Genomic DNA, 18,858 nt, shown 5'->3' with positions numbered 1-18,858 from the left:
GGTATGTTTAAATTAGCAACGCGAGAAGAGACTAATACAAGGTGTCAGCAAATTTGGTTTCTGTAAAGCCTTGCTTCCTTGCTGGCTTTCTTGTGTGACTGCCCTCTCATTGTGTCCTCACATGGCTCTCCTGTGCATGAGACAGAGACAGAGAAAGCTCTCTTGTGTCTTCTGCTCCTTTTATAAGGGCACCAATCCCATGAGATTAGGGTCCCACCCTTGTGACTTCATTTAACCCTAATTACCTTTCAAAGGGCTCATCTCCAAATACTATCCCATTGGGTGTTAGGGCTTCAACATAGGAATTTTTAGGGTACGTGATTCAATCTGTAACAGTTGTTTTGCATTTAAAAAGCATGCTGATGGACAGCTTGTTTACTCTCTCTAGGAATTGGTTAGCTCCGGGAGGAGTAGTCTCTCTAGGGTCAGCAAGGACCCAGGTGTCAAAGCATCAGGAAATGAAGAAAATAAGAAACCATGATTAACACACACGTCTTAATCAGTCATCAGTGGCAGTAAACAGACAATAAACAAATAGGCACATTTTAAAAATTAACATGCATCAAAGATTTTATTTACTCCTTAACTAGTTAAGGAACCAGTAAAATTTTAAAAGCTGTTCAAATAAGAATTTTACCTGTGCTTTACCAGACAAAATCCATTTGCACTGCCATGAACAGGAATCATTTTCATTGCTATGGAGGAAACATGTGCATTGTCACCAGTTTTCTAGGATTTAACTTTTTCCCCTACAGAGATGTAAAGTAGCCTTGGCAATCACAGATGCACACTCTACAGGATCCAGTCATTCCACAGCATCTGCCAGACAGAACCAAGCTCAGTTCCAGAAGGCCACTCAGTGACTGCTTTTGTTATTTCCAAGTCTTTGACAATTTTTCTCTTGTGACTATAAATATTCTCCGAAGGTTATTCTTGATCACAAAAAAAGGCTGATCTTCTTATAATTTGCCTGGCTATTTGTATAGGGTGCAGTAAGAGTGTTGATTAAGCATTACAGGCAACAGGCTTTATTGTGGTTTCTGTGGAAAGAAACTGGTGAGGTAGGGTAAGTAGGCTTAGAATTAGCTGGTTTGAATATTCTCAGTGGAGAATATTCACAAGGCCACAGGCCTCCTTGAGTGTACTGTGAAAATCTAGACCCTGCATTCTCAATGGGGTGATATTGCCCCCAATAAGTAAAACTAGTTCTTGGGGGACAAAGAAAATTTTACTTTTTCATGTATAAAGCATGGATATGCATACCACACACACACACACACACACACATGCACACATATGGCACTAAAGTCTCATTGGGGTGTGATTAGGAAAAAAGTCTAAATATCCTTGGGAGTAATAATAATAATAATAATAATAATAATAAAGATTGAGAAACACTGGTCTTGAGCCACACAGTACTGAGCAGCTACTAAGGCCACATCATTAATTTCTGGGAGCTGTCATAGGAATTTCTGACTGGAGTTTTACAAATTACTATTTGCTATCCCAAAAGTAGGAAACCAAGACCAAGACTCCCTGTACTGGATTTCACCAGTAGAACTTACACATTTGGGTGAATTCCTCTCTTCTTAAGGTCCCCAAATTTGCTAAGGTTTCTGGACTGTTGGGAGGGAACTCCCTACCACCAGAGGTAGCAGGACATTTTTTCCTGAGGGCTTTGCAGGCAGTGGCCCCACGTAGAAAGTAACCCTCATTCCTTAAGAGTGGCTTGTCATGCCTGATTAAAAAGTATTCTCAAATACGACCCTCCAGGTGTGATCGGGGATGTGCAATCCATCTGCCCAATCCCGTCCTAAACCAGGTCATTTTCAGTGGTGATAAGGAATTGGAAGAGAGTCAGAGGCAATTTTCCCAGGCCCACAGACTCCCTCAACAGGGCAAAGGCAAGGTGAGCCTGCCTTCTTGGGCTTTCAAGATGGCCAGTGCCCCATGCATAGAGAACCTTGTGTGTTGATCACTTAACCCCTGCCTTGCCAGATATTTACTGAAATCAGGGGCAGGAATACAGATATGCAAGTTGTATTGACAGGGCCAGTGGGAAGAGAAGGGCAGGAGAAGGGAAGCAGGAGGATTTAGAAATGGAGGAATGGGGATCTAATATTTGTGTGTTTAGAGGCTGGTGGTTTGGGTGTAGGGAAGGAGGACAGTGGGAGAGAGAGGTAGTAGACTTGTGCTGGGGACAGGGTGAGGTCCATCCCACCCACCATACTGATTTCCCAGATTTCCACCCGGCGCAAGGTCAACATTTACAACATCCTCCAGGAGATCATCCAGCAGGAGGGGGAGCTGGAGGAGCAGTGTGTGCAGAGGCTGGTGGCCATTGCCTCCAAGGAGATGAGGGAGATCCCAGAGGTAGGACCCCAGGCTCCATTGGTGCCTTTCCTCTGCCAACCCAGGAGCTGGGCCACTGGGGACCTGGCCCAGGATGCCCACAGCCCCGTGCAGTTACCTCTCAGAGCAGGGGTAAGGCTGAGCCCAAGGGAGCTAGGAGGGATGGAGAGAGCCTGGGGTAGGACGGTTTTCCTGGAGGCCCGGCTGGTGGTGGTGCCATATGTCCCTCTCCCATCCCCTGCAGATGGAGGGCTATATGAAGGCAGAGGTGGCCAGCGACACACTGGTGGCTCTGTCCCGAAACCACTTCAGCTTGGTCATGTACGAGCTTCAGCACCACCTCAAGCCCCTCAACCTCACTGACGAATTTGTCATCATCACACTGGCCAAGCTGGCCAACGGCAATGGTAGGAGCTTGAGGGCCCTCAGCCTGGCCCAGTGCGCCCTCCCAGTCTCTGCCTCTCTCTGCCCCTCCCATCTGTCCCTATGTTCACCTCCTCCCCTTCCCTTTCATTTCTCTCTTTTTCCCTCTAAAATTTCTTCATTTTGTCTCTGCAGTCACTTTGTCTCTTAGCTGTTAAGATTCTGTGTGTTTCTGTCTCTCATCCTTCTTCCCCCTCTCTCCTGTCTCCCCTTCGCCTGCACTGTTCTGTCTTTCCATCTCTGTTTTTTAATTTCCTTCCTTCCTTCCTCCTTCCTTTCCTTTTTTATTGCCTGCCTTACTTACTCCTTCCCCTCCCCATTTCTTTTACCCCTTCCTTCCTTCCTTCCTCCTTTCCTCCCTCCCACCCTTTCTTCCTCCCCTTTTTTTTTTTTTTTTTTTTTTTTTTTTTTTTTTGAGACGGAGTCTCGCTCTGTCACCCAGGCTGGAGTGCAGTGGCCGGATCTCAGCTCACTGCAAGCTCCGCCTCCCGGGTTTACGCCATTCTCCTGCCTCAGCCTCCCGAGTAGCTGGGACTACAGGCGCCTGCCACCTCGCCCGGCTAAGTTTTTGTATTTTTAGTAGAGACGGGGTTTCACTGTGTTACCCAGGATGGTCTCGATCTCCTGACCTCGTGATCCGCCCGTCTCGGCCTCCCAAAGTGCTGGGATTACAGGCTTGAGCCACCGCGCCCGGCCTCCTCCCCTCTTTTCTTTCCTTCCTTCCTTTCCTTTCTTCCTTCCTCCTCCCTTTCCTTTTTTATTGTCTGCCTTACTAACTCTTCCCTTCCCTCTTTCTTTTTCTCCTTACTTCCTTCCTTTCCTCCTTCCCTTCTTCCTCCATCTCTCCCTTCCTCCCTTCCTCCATCCCTCTCCTCCTCCCTTCCTCCATCCCTCCCTTCCTCCCTTCCTCCATCTCTTCCTCCCTCCCACCCTTTCTTCCTCCCCTCCTTTCCTCCTCCCCTCCTTTCTTCCTCCCCTCCTTTCTTCCTTCCTTCTTTCCTTCCTTCCTTCCTTCCTTCCTTCCTTCCTTCCTTCCTTCCTTCCCTCCTTCCTTCCTTCCTTCCTCCCTCTCTGTGTGTTTCTGCCTCTCATCCTTCTTCCCCTCTCTCTCCTGTCTCCCCTCCACCTGCATTGTTCTGTCTTTCCATCTCTCTTTTTAAATTTCCTTCCTTCCTTCCTCTTTCTGCTCCTTTTTAATTGCCTGACTTACTTACTCCTTCCCCTCCCTCCCCCTTTCTTTTTCTCCTTCCTTCCTTCCTTCCCTCCCTCTCTTCTTTCCTTCCTTCCTTCCTTCTTTCCATCTCCATCCTCCCTCCCTTCCTTTCATCCCAGAAGCATGCACTGAGCTCCTACTCCACGCAGGTCTTGTGGCAGGTACCCGGCCACTACAATAAGTAAGACACTCATGGCTCCTGTGCTCAGAAAGGACCAACAGGCAAACAAGGAAATAGATGTTTATAACATGAGGTGATGGGTATGACGAGAACAGCCAAATGGGCATTTGAGATCTGGCTAAGGGAGGGGACCCCATCTCTGCAGCCTTTAGTGAGGTAGCGGTATTTCAGCTAAGACCTGAAGGCAGAGAGGAGGACGTTCGTGTGAAGCATGGGATGGGGAGAACATTCCACAGGGAGAGAATATTGCAGAGGCTCTGGGGCAGAGAAGAGCTTGGATTCTCTGAAGAGCTGAGAAGTGGCTGTGGCTGGAGTTAAGGAGTGAGAGGAAGATGAGGGGACGAGTCAGGCAGGGCCTTGGGTACGTCACCTGGGGCACTAGGAAGCTATCAAAGCATGTTAAACTTCAGGGTCGCCTGGTGAATGTAGGTTCTGGGAAGGCCTTTCTGGCTGTTGCCTGGTTGGAGAGGACTAGGAGGTGGGTACTTGTGCTGGTGGCTGGGCTGGGAAGCATGTGGTGAGGGGTGACAGGTGGAAAGGGGCTCTGAGACGGGACCTGCTGAGGGCGGGGGAAGGAGAGGACGCAGCAAGCCAGTGGGAGCGTGTCGACCTCCTTTCCCGAGCTAGCAGCACTGAGAGTTGGGAGCTCAAGTGAAGAACTTTGAGCTGTGTGTGGAGCTCATGTTACCTGTGGGAGGACCCAGGGGAGAGGCAGAGGGGGCAGTTGATTTGTGATGCGGAGTTCAGAGGGCAGGTCTGGGCTTGGCTTTGGTTCTTGGTGACCTCAGAGTGTAGGTGATGTTCAAAGTCATTGATACCGGGAGCGAAAGTAGAGAGAGGACCCAGCCCGGAGGGGTCCTGACATTGGCAAGGCTCGGGAGGAGCCGTAAGAGACAGTGTGGAATGCAAGGCCTGGCACAGGGAGAACAATCTCAAGGGGTGGAGGCCCCCGTGATGCCCATCCTGCCAAGGGGTCCAGTCAGATGAGACTGGAGAAGGTGGAGTTGGAAGAGCTTCACAGCTTGCTGGGGATAAAGGCCTGGATGGAGTGGGAGGGGAGGAAGGGAAGGCAGGCCTGGAAAGAGGACAAGGGACAGCAGCGAGGGGGCCTGTTGGGTGCCCATGCCAGAGGCCCAGAAGAGAGGGACACGTGGATGGTGCTGGAGGGAGGGGGCCCAGCCAGGGGAGTCATGTGGGTTCTATTATTTCATTAGTATACATATATACAATCTCATTATTATGAAGTCTGAAGACGGCGGTGCACTCAGGGTGGGTGGAGCGGAGGGGCCTGCCTCCTGTCACAGGGTGGCCTGTTATGGCTCCCTTTCTTCCCATTCTCTGTGATTCCTTTCTCCATCTGCTCTTTTTCTCTGCTGGCCTCATGCCTTCTCTCAGTTTCTTGCTCTCACCTGCTGTTTCCCTGCTTCTGTGTTCAACCAAGAACGCCCCGGAGGATGAACGCACTCTGGGAGCTGCTTCTTTCTGCTTCCTGCCCACCCTTCCCTGGGGCTCCTCTGTCCTCTCTTCCCTCCCTCTCTCTGACCTCCTCTTCCTTCTCCTGGTCCTCTTTCTTCTTCCCTTTCCTCCCCTTTTGCCTGGCTTTCTTCCTGTGTCACCTGCTTCTAGCTCACATTTTAATGCTTTTCTGACTCCCAGACTATTTCCTGGGCCCCAGCCAGGGCAGAGGGCTAAGCCTGCTCTGGACTGTCAGGGGTTGGAGGTGGAGGGCAGCAGGGTTGTCCTCTCTGCCTTCTTCCTTCTCACCCCCGGCCCCAACTCCCTGTAATGATCCCTCACAATCTCACAGTGTTTGAGTTCATGCCATACATGGGCATCACCCTGGCTACCATATTCACCATGCTGAGACTTGCCAATGAAGCCAAGATACGCCAGGCGATCTGTGGTGGTGAGTGTCCCGCTTGGGCCTGCAGGTCTGGCTCCATCAGGGCGCCGGAGGGAGACTGCTGGGTAAGGAGCAGATGGAGGGGTTGTTGAAAAAGAGGTGCCCTGGTCATTTGTTCTCCAAAGAAGTTTGCCTAATCTTTTACTTTGCATGGCCTCTGATTGGCTCCCTGGGGCACAAGAGGCTGAGACCCAGTGGGGGCCTTTTAGAAGATCCCGGCTTAGACGGAAGAAGCTGCTACTGTGACTCCATTTAACTTGTTTTGTAGTTAAGCACTTCAGGAGACCACAGAACAGCAATGAGCATTCACAAGAGAGGGAGATGGGGGAAAACGGCTCCACGTGAAGCTTGACGGGGCCTGGTCTTAGATGCTATTTCAATCTGATCACTTTGCCCCAGATTTTGATTACTTAGTGTTCTTGTGGGCTTATAAAAAGCCCTAGTGCCTGAGAAAAAGAGGGCCACATGTGTTCACTGTTCCCTGGCCTCTGACCTGGAGTCCCCAGGATGTGGCAGGGTCATACTCCAGGCCTCGCCCTTGACCCCGTCTGTGTCCTTGAAGGAGAGGGACTCGGACACCCCTGAGTGCTCGGTTCTCGCACACACAGGCACGCAGGGTAAAAATGAAGGTGCTGCGGGGGGCTGGGAGGGCAGGGTGCAGCCTGCGCGCTATGGCAAGGCATCAGCGCTCCTTCCGGGAAGCTGGGCTGGGACGGCTTAGTTCTGCTTCCAGCCCCTCTGGCGCCAAGTGCATCCCCGCCCCCTCGTTGCCGTTGGTAGCCATGGAGACCTTCTGTGAGACGGTGCAGTTTTATCTGAAGCACCTGGAGGAGAGCGTGTACCCCGTGATGACCGAGGAGCAATTTGCCCTGAAGGTGTTTCCCATGTATCGCTACTTTGTGACGGTGTGGCTGAGGCACCGCAACCCCGAGGTGAGATGCGCCCCTCTTAGGAGGGCCTGGTGGTCCCCAGGCCACAGCTCCCCAGCCTGTGGGGCCAGGAGGTGCTGAGAGACCATGGGGTCCAGCCTTACTCCCAGGACCCAGAGGGCAGTGACCTGACTCATGGCAGAGTAGGGGAACTCATGGATGTTGAACAGCTGGGACCTAGGAGCCTCATTCATGAGGCCAGCCTTGATGAAGGTTGGTGATAATCCTGAGAGCACTTGTTACATGCTGGGCCCTCTACCAGCGTCTTACCCGTGGGAGCTATTTTCACACCCCTCTGTGATATAGGACTGTTTGACGCAAGCGGAAACTCAGGCACAGAGAGGTTAAGTACCTGCTTGAGGTCATGTGGCTGCTAAGTGGGAGGGACTCAAACCCGGCCGCCTGTGCAGGAAAGGCCTTGCTCTGCTTCAGAGGCCCCTTCTGTCCTGTGTCCTTGGATTTTGTGGGTGGGGCTGAGGTCACTGGCCTTGCTGGAGGATCGTGAGACAATGAGTCCAAGAGCTGGTTTCCGGTGGCAGGTGAAGCTGGGGGTGATCAGGTCCCTGAAGCCCATGCTCGGCCTCCTCCTGCCCAACGATGACCTGCGGGAGCAGGTCTACGACTACATCCCCCTGCTGCTGGCGGAGTACCAGGGCGGTCTGGAGGCGCTCTTCATCACACAGGTTAGCGGCCAGGCAGCCATGGCTCTGGGCAGGAGACTCAGGGAATTGGGGGCTCCCAAGTGTTTAAGGGGTATGAGTGGAAGCCGGGGGGATGTCAGATATTTTGACGCTGTGTCAGCAACCCGACATCTGTGCCCTGTGAGGGGCGTGGAGCCTGGCACCCATGGGAAATGAACACTGCCCTTCCGGGTGGAAGGGACCAGGTGCTGGTCCTGGAGGTCAGAAGTCCAAACTCAGGGTGTCGGCAGCGCTGTGCTCCTTGTCCTCTTCTTACAAGGACACCTACCCAAAATCCAAGATGATCTCACCTTGAGATCCTGACCTAATTCCATCACAAAGACCCTATTTCCAAATAAGTCACATTCTCAGATTCTGGGCGAGCCTGAATTTGGGAAGGACACCAGTCAACTCAAGGCAGCCTTGGTAAAGGGGTAAGATGTGTGAGAGGCAGCCGTTGCAGTGTTCCGAGTGGAGCTGTGGCTGGGGCTGGTGCCCATGTAAAGGGATCACTCATCTATAAGCAGGGTGTGGGTATCAGCTCTTAAAGCAAGGAATGGAAAGGGATGTGACTGATTTAGGAGCCATTTGTAGATCATTCTGGCTAAAGAATGGGATTCACTTTTAGGTGAAGGGAGGCCTCGAATGCCACACTCAGCAGCCTAGTGCAGCACTTCCCAAGCCTTGCTGTGGTTAGGAACGACCTGGGGGCTGGGTGAAATGCAGGCTTGGATTCAGCAGGACTGGAGTAGGGCCTGAGAGTCTGCATTTCTAATCAGTTCCCAGGGAATCCTGATGCTCAGTGGGTCCCTGAGTAGCAAGGGTCTGGAGTTTGACCTTGAGTTGGTAGGTCACCTGCCACCATTTGCCTATCCACTGCAGGTCTTGAGGCAGATCCTGGAAGTATCAGTCATCACCAACACCCCCGTCCCCCAAATGCAGCTACACACTATTTTCACAGAACTGCATGTCCAGGTGAGGCCTGCAAGCTGGGCTGGACAAGGGCATTCTCTGGGTGGATCAGCAGGAAGCCGGCGGCGGGAGGTGGCCTGGCCCACAACTCACTCGTGTGTCTTCCTGTATCGGATGGGGTATGAGGCTGTGATGCTCATGCAGCCCCAGGCATGGTCAGCTGAGCTGTCCCTGCACCTGTGTCCCTGTGATTTCCTCCACCCTCACTGCCCATCCCTCCCCAGGTGTGCAACAAGGCCCCGGCCCAGCATCAGTACAGCAGCCAGAACCTGTTGGAAATGGTGCACTGCTTCGTAGCCCTCGGTGAGGCTCTGCGGCAGGGTGCTCCCGGCCTGCCCCGAGGACTGCAGGGGGCCTCTAGGGATCCCGGCCCCTCTGAGCGCTGGGCCTGGGACTGCCTTGCTGGGCCTGCTCTGGACCCGGTGAGCATGACTAAAGCCGTGCTTCCACCCTGCAGCTCGCTCCTACCCCAAGGAGCTGATGAAGTTCTTCTTCAGCCAGATGGAGACAAACAAGGAGGCCGTCCGCGTGGGGACTCTGAATCTGATTAGGGCTATAGTGAGCGCAGATGGTGAGCAAGGCAGGGCGGGTGGGGCGGGTGGGGGAGGGTGGGGCGGGGGGGTGGGGGAGGGTGGGGCGGGTGGGGGAGGGTGGGGCGGGGCGGGTGGGGAGCGTGGGGCGGGGAGGGCGGGGCAGGCAGGGTGGAGAACAAGGAAGGCAATTTTCATTCACATCCGGGCATGGCCACTTTCTAGACACTACTGGGTGGGCCAAGAAAGCCAAAGTTCTTGGCTGCTTTTCGTTTTCTAAACTTTAACCTAATCAGCACTGTGGCTTACCCTCCCCACGCCCAACCCTCTGAGTCCAAATTTCAAATTGTTAACCTGAATCCTCCTCCTAACCTCCAAAGCTCAATCAGCGGCAGGATATAAGGCCAAACTACACCACGTAGGTGTCACCTGAAGCCCCGTGGATTCAATGCTCAACCATAGTCTACACATCTGATTCTAATCCCTAAGCCCAAACTCTAAACCTAGCCCTGATATTTAAAGAGAACACCTGTCCCTCACCAAGGCACTAGCTCACACTGTGCCTTTGTGTGAATTTGAAGAAGGCCGCTGTTGGCAGCACGCAGCCCTACAGGTACATAATGGTTAGAAGAGCATGGGAAACTCCCACTCAGTCCTAAAGTCGGGTAGCTTTGTTCAGTGCACAAATTGGGCGACTGTATATAAAGGGACTTGTGCTGCCATTAAAACTTTCTCTTAAAGAAATGCACATTTAAGCAACAATGAAATCCTTTTTACCTATTCGATGAATAGAGATGATAAAGATAATGGCTAGAGTTCACCTGGCCATTTTTCTGTAAAAGGCCAGATAGTAAAACTATTTTTGGCTTTGCAGGCTGTATAGTCTTTGACAATTACTCAGCTCTACCATATGCAGACCAAAAACAGCTGTGGACTCCTGAGCACGGCTGGTTTTGCAAACTTTATTTACAAAAACAGGCTGTGGGTTATACTTTGCTTATCGCTAGTCTAGGGTGACAAGAAACCACCTGTGATACTTCACTGACAGAGGTGTAAATCAATAAATGATTTGGGGTGCTTAGTTGGATAGGGACCAAAATTTGCACTCAGCAATCCAACTTTTTGTCAGCTGTCCAAAGGAAATAATTGCCCAAAAGTAATTGGACAAAGGTACTCGTTAAAACATTGTATTAAAAGCAAAGTGTGAGAAACAGCCTAAATGTTTTTCTGTAGGGAATTTGTGGAATAATGGAGTATTACGCGGCAATTTAAAGGTTTGCAGTCAATCCACTTTTTTGTGGAAAAGCTGCCCTCTTTATATTAAGTGTAACAATACAACGTGGGGCAGTATTTATAGCATGAACTCAGTGATGTGGAAGAAATCTGTTCATTTATGCATAAACAGGTCTAGAAGGACACAATCTATTGAAAAGTGGTTTTTTATTTTAATTTTGCAATGAACCCATACTATTTTTTTCTTTCAGAGAAATTAGATCTTTTTTTTTTCTTTTTAATTTTACTCTAAGTTCTGGGATACATATGCTGAACATGCAGGTTTGTTACATAGGTATACATGTGCCATGGTGGTTTTCTGCACCCATCAACCCATCATCTAGGTTTTAAGCCCTGCATGCATTAAGTATTTGTCCTAATGCTCTCCCTCCCCTTTCCCCCAACCCTCTTGCAGGCCCCGGTGTGTGATGTTCCCCTCCCTGTGTCCATGTGTTCTCACTGTTCAACTCCCACTTATGAGTGAGAACATGCGTTGTTTGGTTTTCTGTTCCTGTGTCAGTTTGCTGAAGATGATGGTTTCCAGCTTAGACTGGATAAAGAAAATGTGGCACATATACACCATGGAATACTATGCAGCCATATACTATTTTTATAATCAGAAACAGTTTCCATCTTAAAGGTGAAAATCTCATTGCCTCATGCTCACTTAGTACCTGACTGCCACCTTCTACCTGCTCTCATTTCCTTTTTCCTACTCTGGGGTTGACTTAGTAACCCCTAGCCTTGAGCGCAGTATCATCTTGAATGTCTAACTCTACCTCCATCCACACCAGCCCTCTCCAGAACCTTCTCATGGCTCTTTCTGGCCCCTCTTAAGCTTCCTCCTTTAGTTGGGTGTGCTGTCATCAGTTGTACAACTAGCAAACACTCCCCAACCCTTACAGTGTGCCAGACGCTGTGTTAACTCTGTGACAGAGGCACTGTCATTATCCACACTTTACAGGCGAGGAAACTGAGGCACAGAGGGGTTACATAATTCACTCTAGGTCACACAGCTGGGATGTAGTGGAGCCAGGATTTGAACCCAGGCCAGGCCTGGTGTCAGGACCCATGCTCTTCCTGGTGGTGCTTTGCAACCTCTGTGTGCCCACTTCATGCCCAGTGCTCTATCCCAGCTGCAGGGCACTAACGAGCTCGTAGGCAGAGACCTTGCCCTCAAGGAGAGTTTACCTGGGTTCAAATGAGACACACGCAAAGCGGTGGCCAGGGAGAGCATGGCCAGGAAGGCTCCTAAGAAAGTGCCCCTGAGCTTGGGGAATGTGGGAGGAGACAGAATGCGAGGCCCTGATGTGGGGCAAGCCACCTGATGTCTGTTGTCTCCCTGAGCCGCAGCCCTCCAGCCCACCCAGTTTTCCTCCTTCAGAGCCCAGGATGAGTATCAGGGCCATCTACCTGGCTATCCGGGTGGTCAAGAACACCATCTCTGATACCCGGTCCAAGGTAACAGGGCAGAGACCTGGAAAAGGGGGGCACTCAGGGGACCCTGCCAGGGGAGCAAAGGGAAGTCTGGGCTCTGGGAGGCGGAGGCTTTTGATGGAAAACCCGGTTTTCCATTGGGTCTCAACTGGGGCTGCAGGATGGCAAGGCCAGTGAAAGCTGAGGTTCCACTCTCGAGACCTCATTCTCTCCAAGGATCTAGAGTTTTCGAGTGGTGTGTCTCAGGCACCACCTTGGACCCAGCAGAGGCCGAGTAAATCCAGCTACAGCTAGAGTCACTCAGCTGCCAAGGGTTTTGTGAGATCTTGATCACATGTGAAAAAAGCAACTAAGGGGTACTCCTCTACCCACCCTCAAAAGGCTGAAGACCGCAGTCCCGGGCTCCACGGCAGCCACATCTACCTTGGAGTGGAGCTTGGTTCTGGCCACAGGCCGGGGAAGGGAGGTCCAGCGTAGTGAGGGTCTGCACAGCGGTTTTGAGGAATATCAGGGAGGGGATGGAGGAGAATTGGGGCTAGAGATTTAGGCAGAGCTGTCTGCAGTACCTGGAGGCTGTGGAGGGAAGAGAGAAAAGGCTCATTCTGCATCTCCTGCACATAGTGATTCTCACCAATGGAGCAAGCCCCAGGGAGCCCAGGGTAACAGATGGGCTCCCCACGGCAAGGGCTGCTAGAATGGAGCAGCCTAGGTTGGAAGGGAGGGAGGGAGATTTGTGTCTTTCCAAGGCTCAATGAGGCTCCCAGGTGGGCATGCTGCAGAGTGGGACCCCTGGATGAGGCAGGGGGAGGTGGGCAGAGTGGGCAGTAATCAGGTAGCCCCTGAGGGCCCTTCTAGCCCAGAGCACGCCCAATTCCTAGCTGTCTGTGTCACAGGATTGGGTGCCCTGGAGCCCACCCCAACCCCCAGCATGTCCATGGTCCTGTCCCCTCAGGTGAGGATGGCTATTCTCCGCATCATTGGGCAGTTGGCGCTCTCTGGCTACCAGGAGAGAATCAAAGGCTGGGGCCTGAAGTACGTGTCTGTGCAGCTGACCTTATCCACCTACAAACTGGTGAGTGGCCGTGATACACAGATCACAGAGCAGCTGGACTTGGAAATGGTTTCCACCGTGCTGAGAGGAGAATGCCACTCGGCATACCTGTGTTGGAACCTGCATATCTGTTCACAACATGAGTTCATAGACACACAGTGAACCTGCAGGTGACAATGTGTGGGCTCCTAGATATATGCACAGCTCTGAGCATTCTGTAGACTCAGTATCTGGGCGTGGAGCCCCTGGGGAGTGAGGAGACCATACTTGAGAACACGGCAAGCCCCTGCCAGGCCACAAATGGGAATCCCTTGGTTCTTTCTTCCAGACAAATCGCCGGGATAACTTTTATCTGAGGGACCTGGAGGAGAGGATGGTCCACAAAGTCACCATGGACACTGTGAAGATCATCACCTCTTCTGTCAGTGGGATGACCAACGTGAGTGGGCCCTGCCCCACCCGCACAGTGGGTCTCCACGCCAGGCTAGGGGTGAACTCACATGCCCAGAATTCCACCTCTTTGCTTCTTCCGTTCCTGCTGTCTGGAGTGTCGAGGGACCTTCCTCTTCCAGTTGCCTGGAATTACTCAAAACCCAGTTCCAAAGCCAGATCCTTGATGAAAACTTACTCTTCATCTCTGTACCCCTAGGGACTGGGCAGTGCATGACATCAGCATGACTGGCAGTATCAATCTGTATCATTTAAGCGAGTACCTGAAATGTGTCCATTACTTTAAGGCCTGTGTGTGTGTGTGTAGACCAATAATTTTCATGGTTTAATTTTGTAAACATTCATCGAGTTCTTACTCTGTGAAAGACAGGAGAGAGGAGTGTGCAGCAGGAGGACTCAGTATATGACTGGAAGAAGCTCACAGACTATGGGAGAAACAAATGTGTCAACTTTTAATTGCAACAAAATGTGGCATAGCAATAAGATGGGAAAAATGTACCATGAGAGCATCAAGGAGGGAATGATTATTCACTAAGTGAGGCTGCAGGCTAGATGATCCCTGTCCAGTGACAGCTTTTTTTAATTGCAGAAATAATCATCATCATCATCATAGCTACAGTCCATGTGGCATCCACATATAGCAGGTATACTGTACTAGGTGTGCAACATGTACAATCTTGTTTAATTATCCCAGCAACTACTCGCATAGAGGGTAGTTGTTATCCTGATTTTGCAGATAAAGAAACTGAGACCCAGAGGGATTCATTAATTTGCTCAAGGCCTCACAGCTAGTAAACAATAGAGCCAGGATTGAAATTCCCTTTGTAATTCACCATGCTGTCTTTATGGGGAAGCCCAGGAGCTGGGAGATTCTAGTCCTGCTGGCTGGAACAGGTTAAGCCATTGTATCTGATAGTTGGTAGCATAAGAGCCTCACCTTCAACTCCCAGGGGTGGGGGTGGGGGTGGGGTGAAGAGGGATTACAATTAGTTGAGGGTGTTGAATGGTCACCCAGGGAGAGAGGAGATGGTGGGGTGAAGTCGGAGACACAGCTCCAAGAATCCATATCAGTCAGGGTTCTCCAGAGAAACAGAACCAGTAGAAGACATATATAGTCTGACTTATTTTAAGGAAGTGACTCATGCAGTTGTGGGGGTGGCAAGTCTGACACCTGCGTGGCAGGCCAGCAAGCTGGTGACTCAAGCAGGGGTGGATGCTGCAGCCTTGTGGCTGAATATCTTCTTCCTCAGAGAAATCTCAGCATTTCACTCTTAAGGCGTTTCACCCATCTATGTTATTGAGGATAATCTCTTTTGTGGATTATGCACTTTCGTCACACCTACAAGCTACCTTCATAGCAACACCTAGATTCGTGTTTGAATGACTAGGTACTCTTGCCTAGCCAAGCTGACACACAAAACTGACCGTCATATGAGGCACGCACAACTGGATCATCTGCCCAGGGTGCCCCTCTAGAGTACTTGGGATCAGAGGGAGGACCCTGTATGAGGAGGGTGTGATGGATGTCGGTTTGTATGAGGCTGGCAGCAATAGAAGTTGGGCAACAGGGATGCTGGCCCCAGCAGGGACTAGCAGACTGTCTTGCCACATCAGGGTGGGTGACATTTAAATGCCCCTGACAAAGACTGGGGTTGGCGGTGGAGCCAGTTCAGGGCTGAGACTGTCAGGGGACATCTCTGGGGAAGCGGGGATGGGGCTGGAACCGTGGCAGAGCCTGACCGTTCTCCTTAGAGGCCCAGGGCTTGAGCTAATTCTGAGCCCCTTTCTCTCCCACCCCCACCCCAGGAGTTTTGGGTGAGGCTCCTGTGCTACATCATGGAGACAGATTACATGGAAGCTTTGACTCCTATCTGTATCAGCCTCACAAACCTGGCAGAACACCAGCTCCATGGCCAGGACGTGGATGTCAGCATGGCTGGCAAGAGCAGGCAAGGTGGGCAAAGTTCCTGTGCCAGCTGGTTGGATTGGGCAGGTGGGCTGGCTCCTTGTCTGGGAATGCCCACCTCTCTCCACATTCCTCCCACCCTCATTCCCCCTTCTCCTGGAAACATCCAAGTCCAAATTAATACTATTAATGCCTACCTGGATATTAATGCCTGCCTGATCATATCTAGGACATGTTAGAATTGTGTAAACTTCCTTCTGGATAGCTCACTCCTCATGTCCTGTCCCCTCAGCCTACACCCCTGGTCCAGATCCCATCCTTGGGAGCTCCTGGCCCAGCCTTTCTCATGCATGACCTTACTGGGCCTCTGCTCTGTCTGGCTTCTCTGAGCCAGCTAGAGTAACTATAGGCACCCCATCCTCTGTAGACTGCCCTCACTGTGGTCCACTCAGAGTGTGGGGACTGTTAACACCAGGCTCTCAAAGCAACTATGCCCACCTACCATGCTTGCTCCTGTCCCCTTTCCTCCCACCTCTGGCCCCAAGGGCGTGACTGGTGACGGAGGTGACTGATGGGGTCCTTTAGGATCCAGGGCTAGCGAAGGGCAGAGCATGCTTTCTTACTTTGATCTAAACAAGCCAGTCAGGCGATCCTCTGAGGTCTTCCTCATGCCCCTCTTACTCTTGACTCCGGTTGAGTCCTCTCTAGGGTCCCTGCTCTTGCACCTTCTCAGCAGGCCTAGCCTTGCCTTTGTCCTTTTGTTTGTGTGCTGTTGGTTTGCTTTTCATGGGCTCATTGGCTCCCAAAGCCTGTGGAGAGTGTCAGGAGTGGGTAGAAGGGCAGTGTCTAATTACTCTTGGCTCAGCAGAGGACAGGTTCATGATAGGAGACAAAACATTGTCATGGTAAGCCCTGGTGTCCACTACAAAATGTGCATGACCTGAAAAGAGCATCTTCTAAACCTCAACCCGTTAGCATGATTCTCCCCTCTTCCCAGCATAAGTGAAATGTAGTGATATTCTCAGGAAATTCCCTGTGCCAACCCATTCTCCATTCTGGGGGTTTGGGGAACAAGATCATGTTGGGGAGGCACCTTCTAGGGTAAAGTTCCTAAATGGGGACACAGGAGCATGTCCTGATACAAGTGAGGAAGGCTCAGCTGGGGTTGCATTTCTTTCAATCAGTGGACCTGCCTGCACCTCAGAAGCTGCTGGCCCGTCTCCTGGTGAGTGGCTGACCTGCATCATGCCCTGGCCTGGCAAGGCCATGCCTTGTGGCTTAAGCTCCTAATTCCCAGAGCCCCAGGGGTAGGAGGAAGCCGGGGTGCAATGAGGGAGTTTGATATTTGGCAGGACAGATCATTCCATGTCCCTGTCATTCCTCTCAAGTTTGGTAGAGGCAGTGTACTTGTGATAACTGGGGAGCCGGCCTGGACCTGCTTTTAGATTCCTCTGCCCAAAGCATCCCCACAACACCTCCAATACCTGCCTACCCCTGGAGGCTGGCTCAGTCCAGGACCCATGAGTTCTCCTCTTTATGTTAACTGTGGACCCTCATCCATATTACACTGAAGCCTGGGGTGGGGAGGGAGCCCAGGTCTGGCCCCCATCCCCCCTCCTTCCTGCAGTGTCCTCTGCAGGTGCACTCTCTGTTTGAAATCCCTATTTGAAAACCACCCATCCTGTCCAGCTCCTCCCTTTAAAAATGAGGACAATGAGCTCCAAGACAGGGAGCGAGGTGGTCAGGTGCTACTTCACTGGAGTCTTTGTGCCCTCCAGGTGCTGATGTCATCACCTTACAAGGGGGAGGGTCGTGGGATAGCCATGCTCAACCTCTTGAGGACCCTGAGCCAGAGCATTGCACCCTCCATGGCCAACATGTGGGAGCTGGAGATTCCGCTACTGGTCCGGTACCTGGAAGGTGAGGTGCCTGGGGAGCCCATCCCAAGCCAACCCTCCAATCCGTGTACATGCTGGGGTTCTAATCACGTGAGTTGAATAACAAGAGCTGAGGCTCACAGTCGACCCACACAGCACACGTTTGTCCTGAGAACTAGTTGAGCAGCTTGGGAAGGTGAGGAGGGCAATGCAATGTGTGATGGGTTCACCCATGGAGGGCCTCAAATGCCACGCCAAGGAGGCATAGAGGGCCTCGAATACCAGGCTTAGGGGAGCAGTGGAAGAAAGTGGCATGTGTGACCGTGCATGTGTTCCTGCAGAACATACTGAGTTCACTTGGGATCAGAAAGCCTGGGAAGACAAGCTGATTCAGGTAAAAGGGTAACAAGTTTGCTGAGGCCTGGGAGGAGGAGAAAGATGGGAGTAGATGGAAAGGCATTTGGTGGGCTGGGCACGTGAGGAGTTTAGAAGCCCCTAAAGGACATGTTCTCCTTCTGTCAGAGAAGACTTGGGAGTTTCAAAGTCTATAGCTGTGTCTATCCCCAGGGGAGAACTGAGAGAACCTTCCATCCCAAGAGCCAGGTGCCCAGGAGGGGAGCAGGGAGTGACACCCCTTCTGTTAGCCCCCAGAGCCACAGCCATTCCTCAGACCCACAGAACATTATTAGCACTGGATCAGGGATCTATGGACTTCGTGATCTGGAGATGTAGGCAAGGGAAGTGAGAGAGGGCAAGTCACTACTCAAGGTCACGTAGCATTCCCAGAGCCCAGGCAAGAAGAGGGATGAAGGCCTTTGTCCCTTCCCACCAACGTCTTGTTCCTCCCCAGTTTCTGCGAAACTCCCTCAAGAAGACCCGGGGGTCTAGCTGGAGCTTGCGCTTGAGCAAAGAGCTGAACAACCAGATTGCGAGTTTTGACAGCCCCTCTCTGGAGAAGGTTTGTCTTCACAGGGACAGGAGAATTTGGACAGGGAGGAGACTCCAGGGATGATGGAGTGGAGAGGATCACACTGTGTGTGTGAGATCAGCTGGACCTGTGGCTGTTTACAGGGTCCTGGGAGGAGAGGAGGGTGGTCTAGATTGGTGGTTTTAGTTTTGTTTTTGGTTTGTTTTTTTGTTTTGTTTTGTTGATCCTACAGATTCTGATTAGCAATCACATGTGTATATTTCTTTGTAAACAAAACTATACCACATTGCTACAAAACTCTAAAATATTGTTGAAAGAAATCAGTGAGGGTCTCAATAAGTAGAAAGCACCCCATGTTCATGGATTGAAAGATGCTATAGTTCAAATGGCGATACTCTCCAAATTTATCTTCAGTTTTAGCATGACCCCTATCACAATCCAAGCTAGTTCTTCTTTTTTTTTTTTTTTTTTTTCCAGAGACTGACAAATTGATCCTAAAATTTATATGGAAATACCAGGGGCTCTGAATAGCCAACATAATTATAATGAAAGGAAGAATAAAGTTGGAGGACTCAAACTTCTCAATTTCAACTTCTTACACAAGTGCAGTAAAACCCTGCACAATTGCAGTAAACAAGATAGTGAGATGCTGGCATAAGGATGGACATACAGATTGATAGAATTGAGAGTCCAGAAATAAACTCTCACATTTATGGTTAATTTATTTTCAAGAAGGGTGCCAAGACAATTCAAT

At 51.1% G+C, this 18,858-nt stretch overlaps 1 protein-coding gene across 1 annotated transcript in view; it reads left to right on the top strand.

The window, feature by feature from the left end:
* The window catches only part of MROH2A (maestro heat like repeat family member 2A), a 59,613-nt gene that overhangs the window by 12,914 nt on the left and 27,841 nt on the right, over positions 1-18,858 (top strand). Inside the window, exons 4-19 of the mRNA XM_050750489.1 lie at positions 2,242-2,373; positions 2,597-2,759; positions 5,977-6,075; positions 6,853-7,004; positions 7,541-7,684; positions 8,564-8,656; positions 8,878-8,956; positions 9,111-9,224; positions 11,840-11,916; positions 12,845-12,964; positions 13,272-13,382; positions 15,200-15,347; positions 16,484-16,524; positions 17,078-17,219; positions 17,518-17,570; positions 18,027-18,134. Coding sequence (XP_050606446.1) covers positions 2,242-2,373; positions 2,597-2,759; positions 5,977-6,075; positions 6,853-7,004; positions 7,541-7,684; positions 8,564-8,656; positions 8,878-8,956; positions 9,111-9,224; positions 11,840-11,916; positions 12,845-12,964; positions 13,272-13,382; positions 15,200-15,347; positions 16,484-16,524; positions 17,078-17,219; positions 17,518-17,570; positions 18,027-18,134 — 1,776 coding nt within the window. The remainder of the gene's footprint in view (positions 1-2,241; positions 2,374-2,596; positions 2,760-5,976; positions 6,076-6,852; positions 7,005-7,540; positions 7,685-8,563; positions 8,657-8,877; positions 8,957-9,110; positions 9,225-11,839; positions 11,917-12,844; positions 12,965-13,271; positions 13,383-15,199; positions 15,348-16,483; positions 16,525-17,077; positions 17,220-17,517; positions 17,571-18,026; positions 18,135-18,858) is intronic.

This window comes from Macaca thibetana, chromosome 12 (genome assembly GCF_024542745.1).
Source record: "Macaca thibetana thibetana isolate TM-01 chromosome 12, ASM2454274v1, whole genome shotgun sequence".
Classification (NCBI taxonomy): Eukaryota; Metazoa; Chordata; class Mammalia; order Primates; family Cercopithecidae; genus Macaca; species Macaca thibetana.
This window is presented reverse-complemented; position numbering and strand designations above follow the sequence as displayed.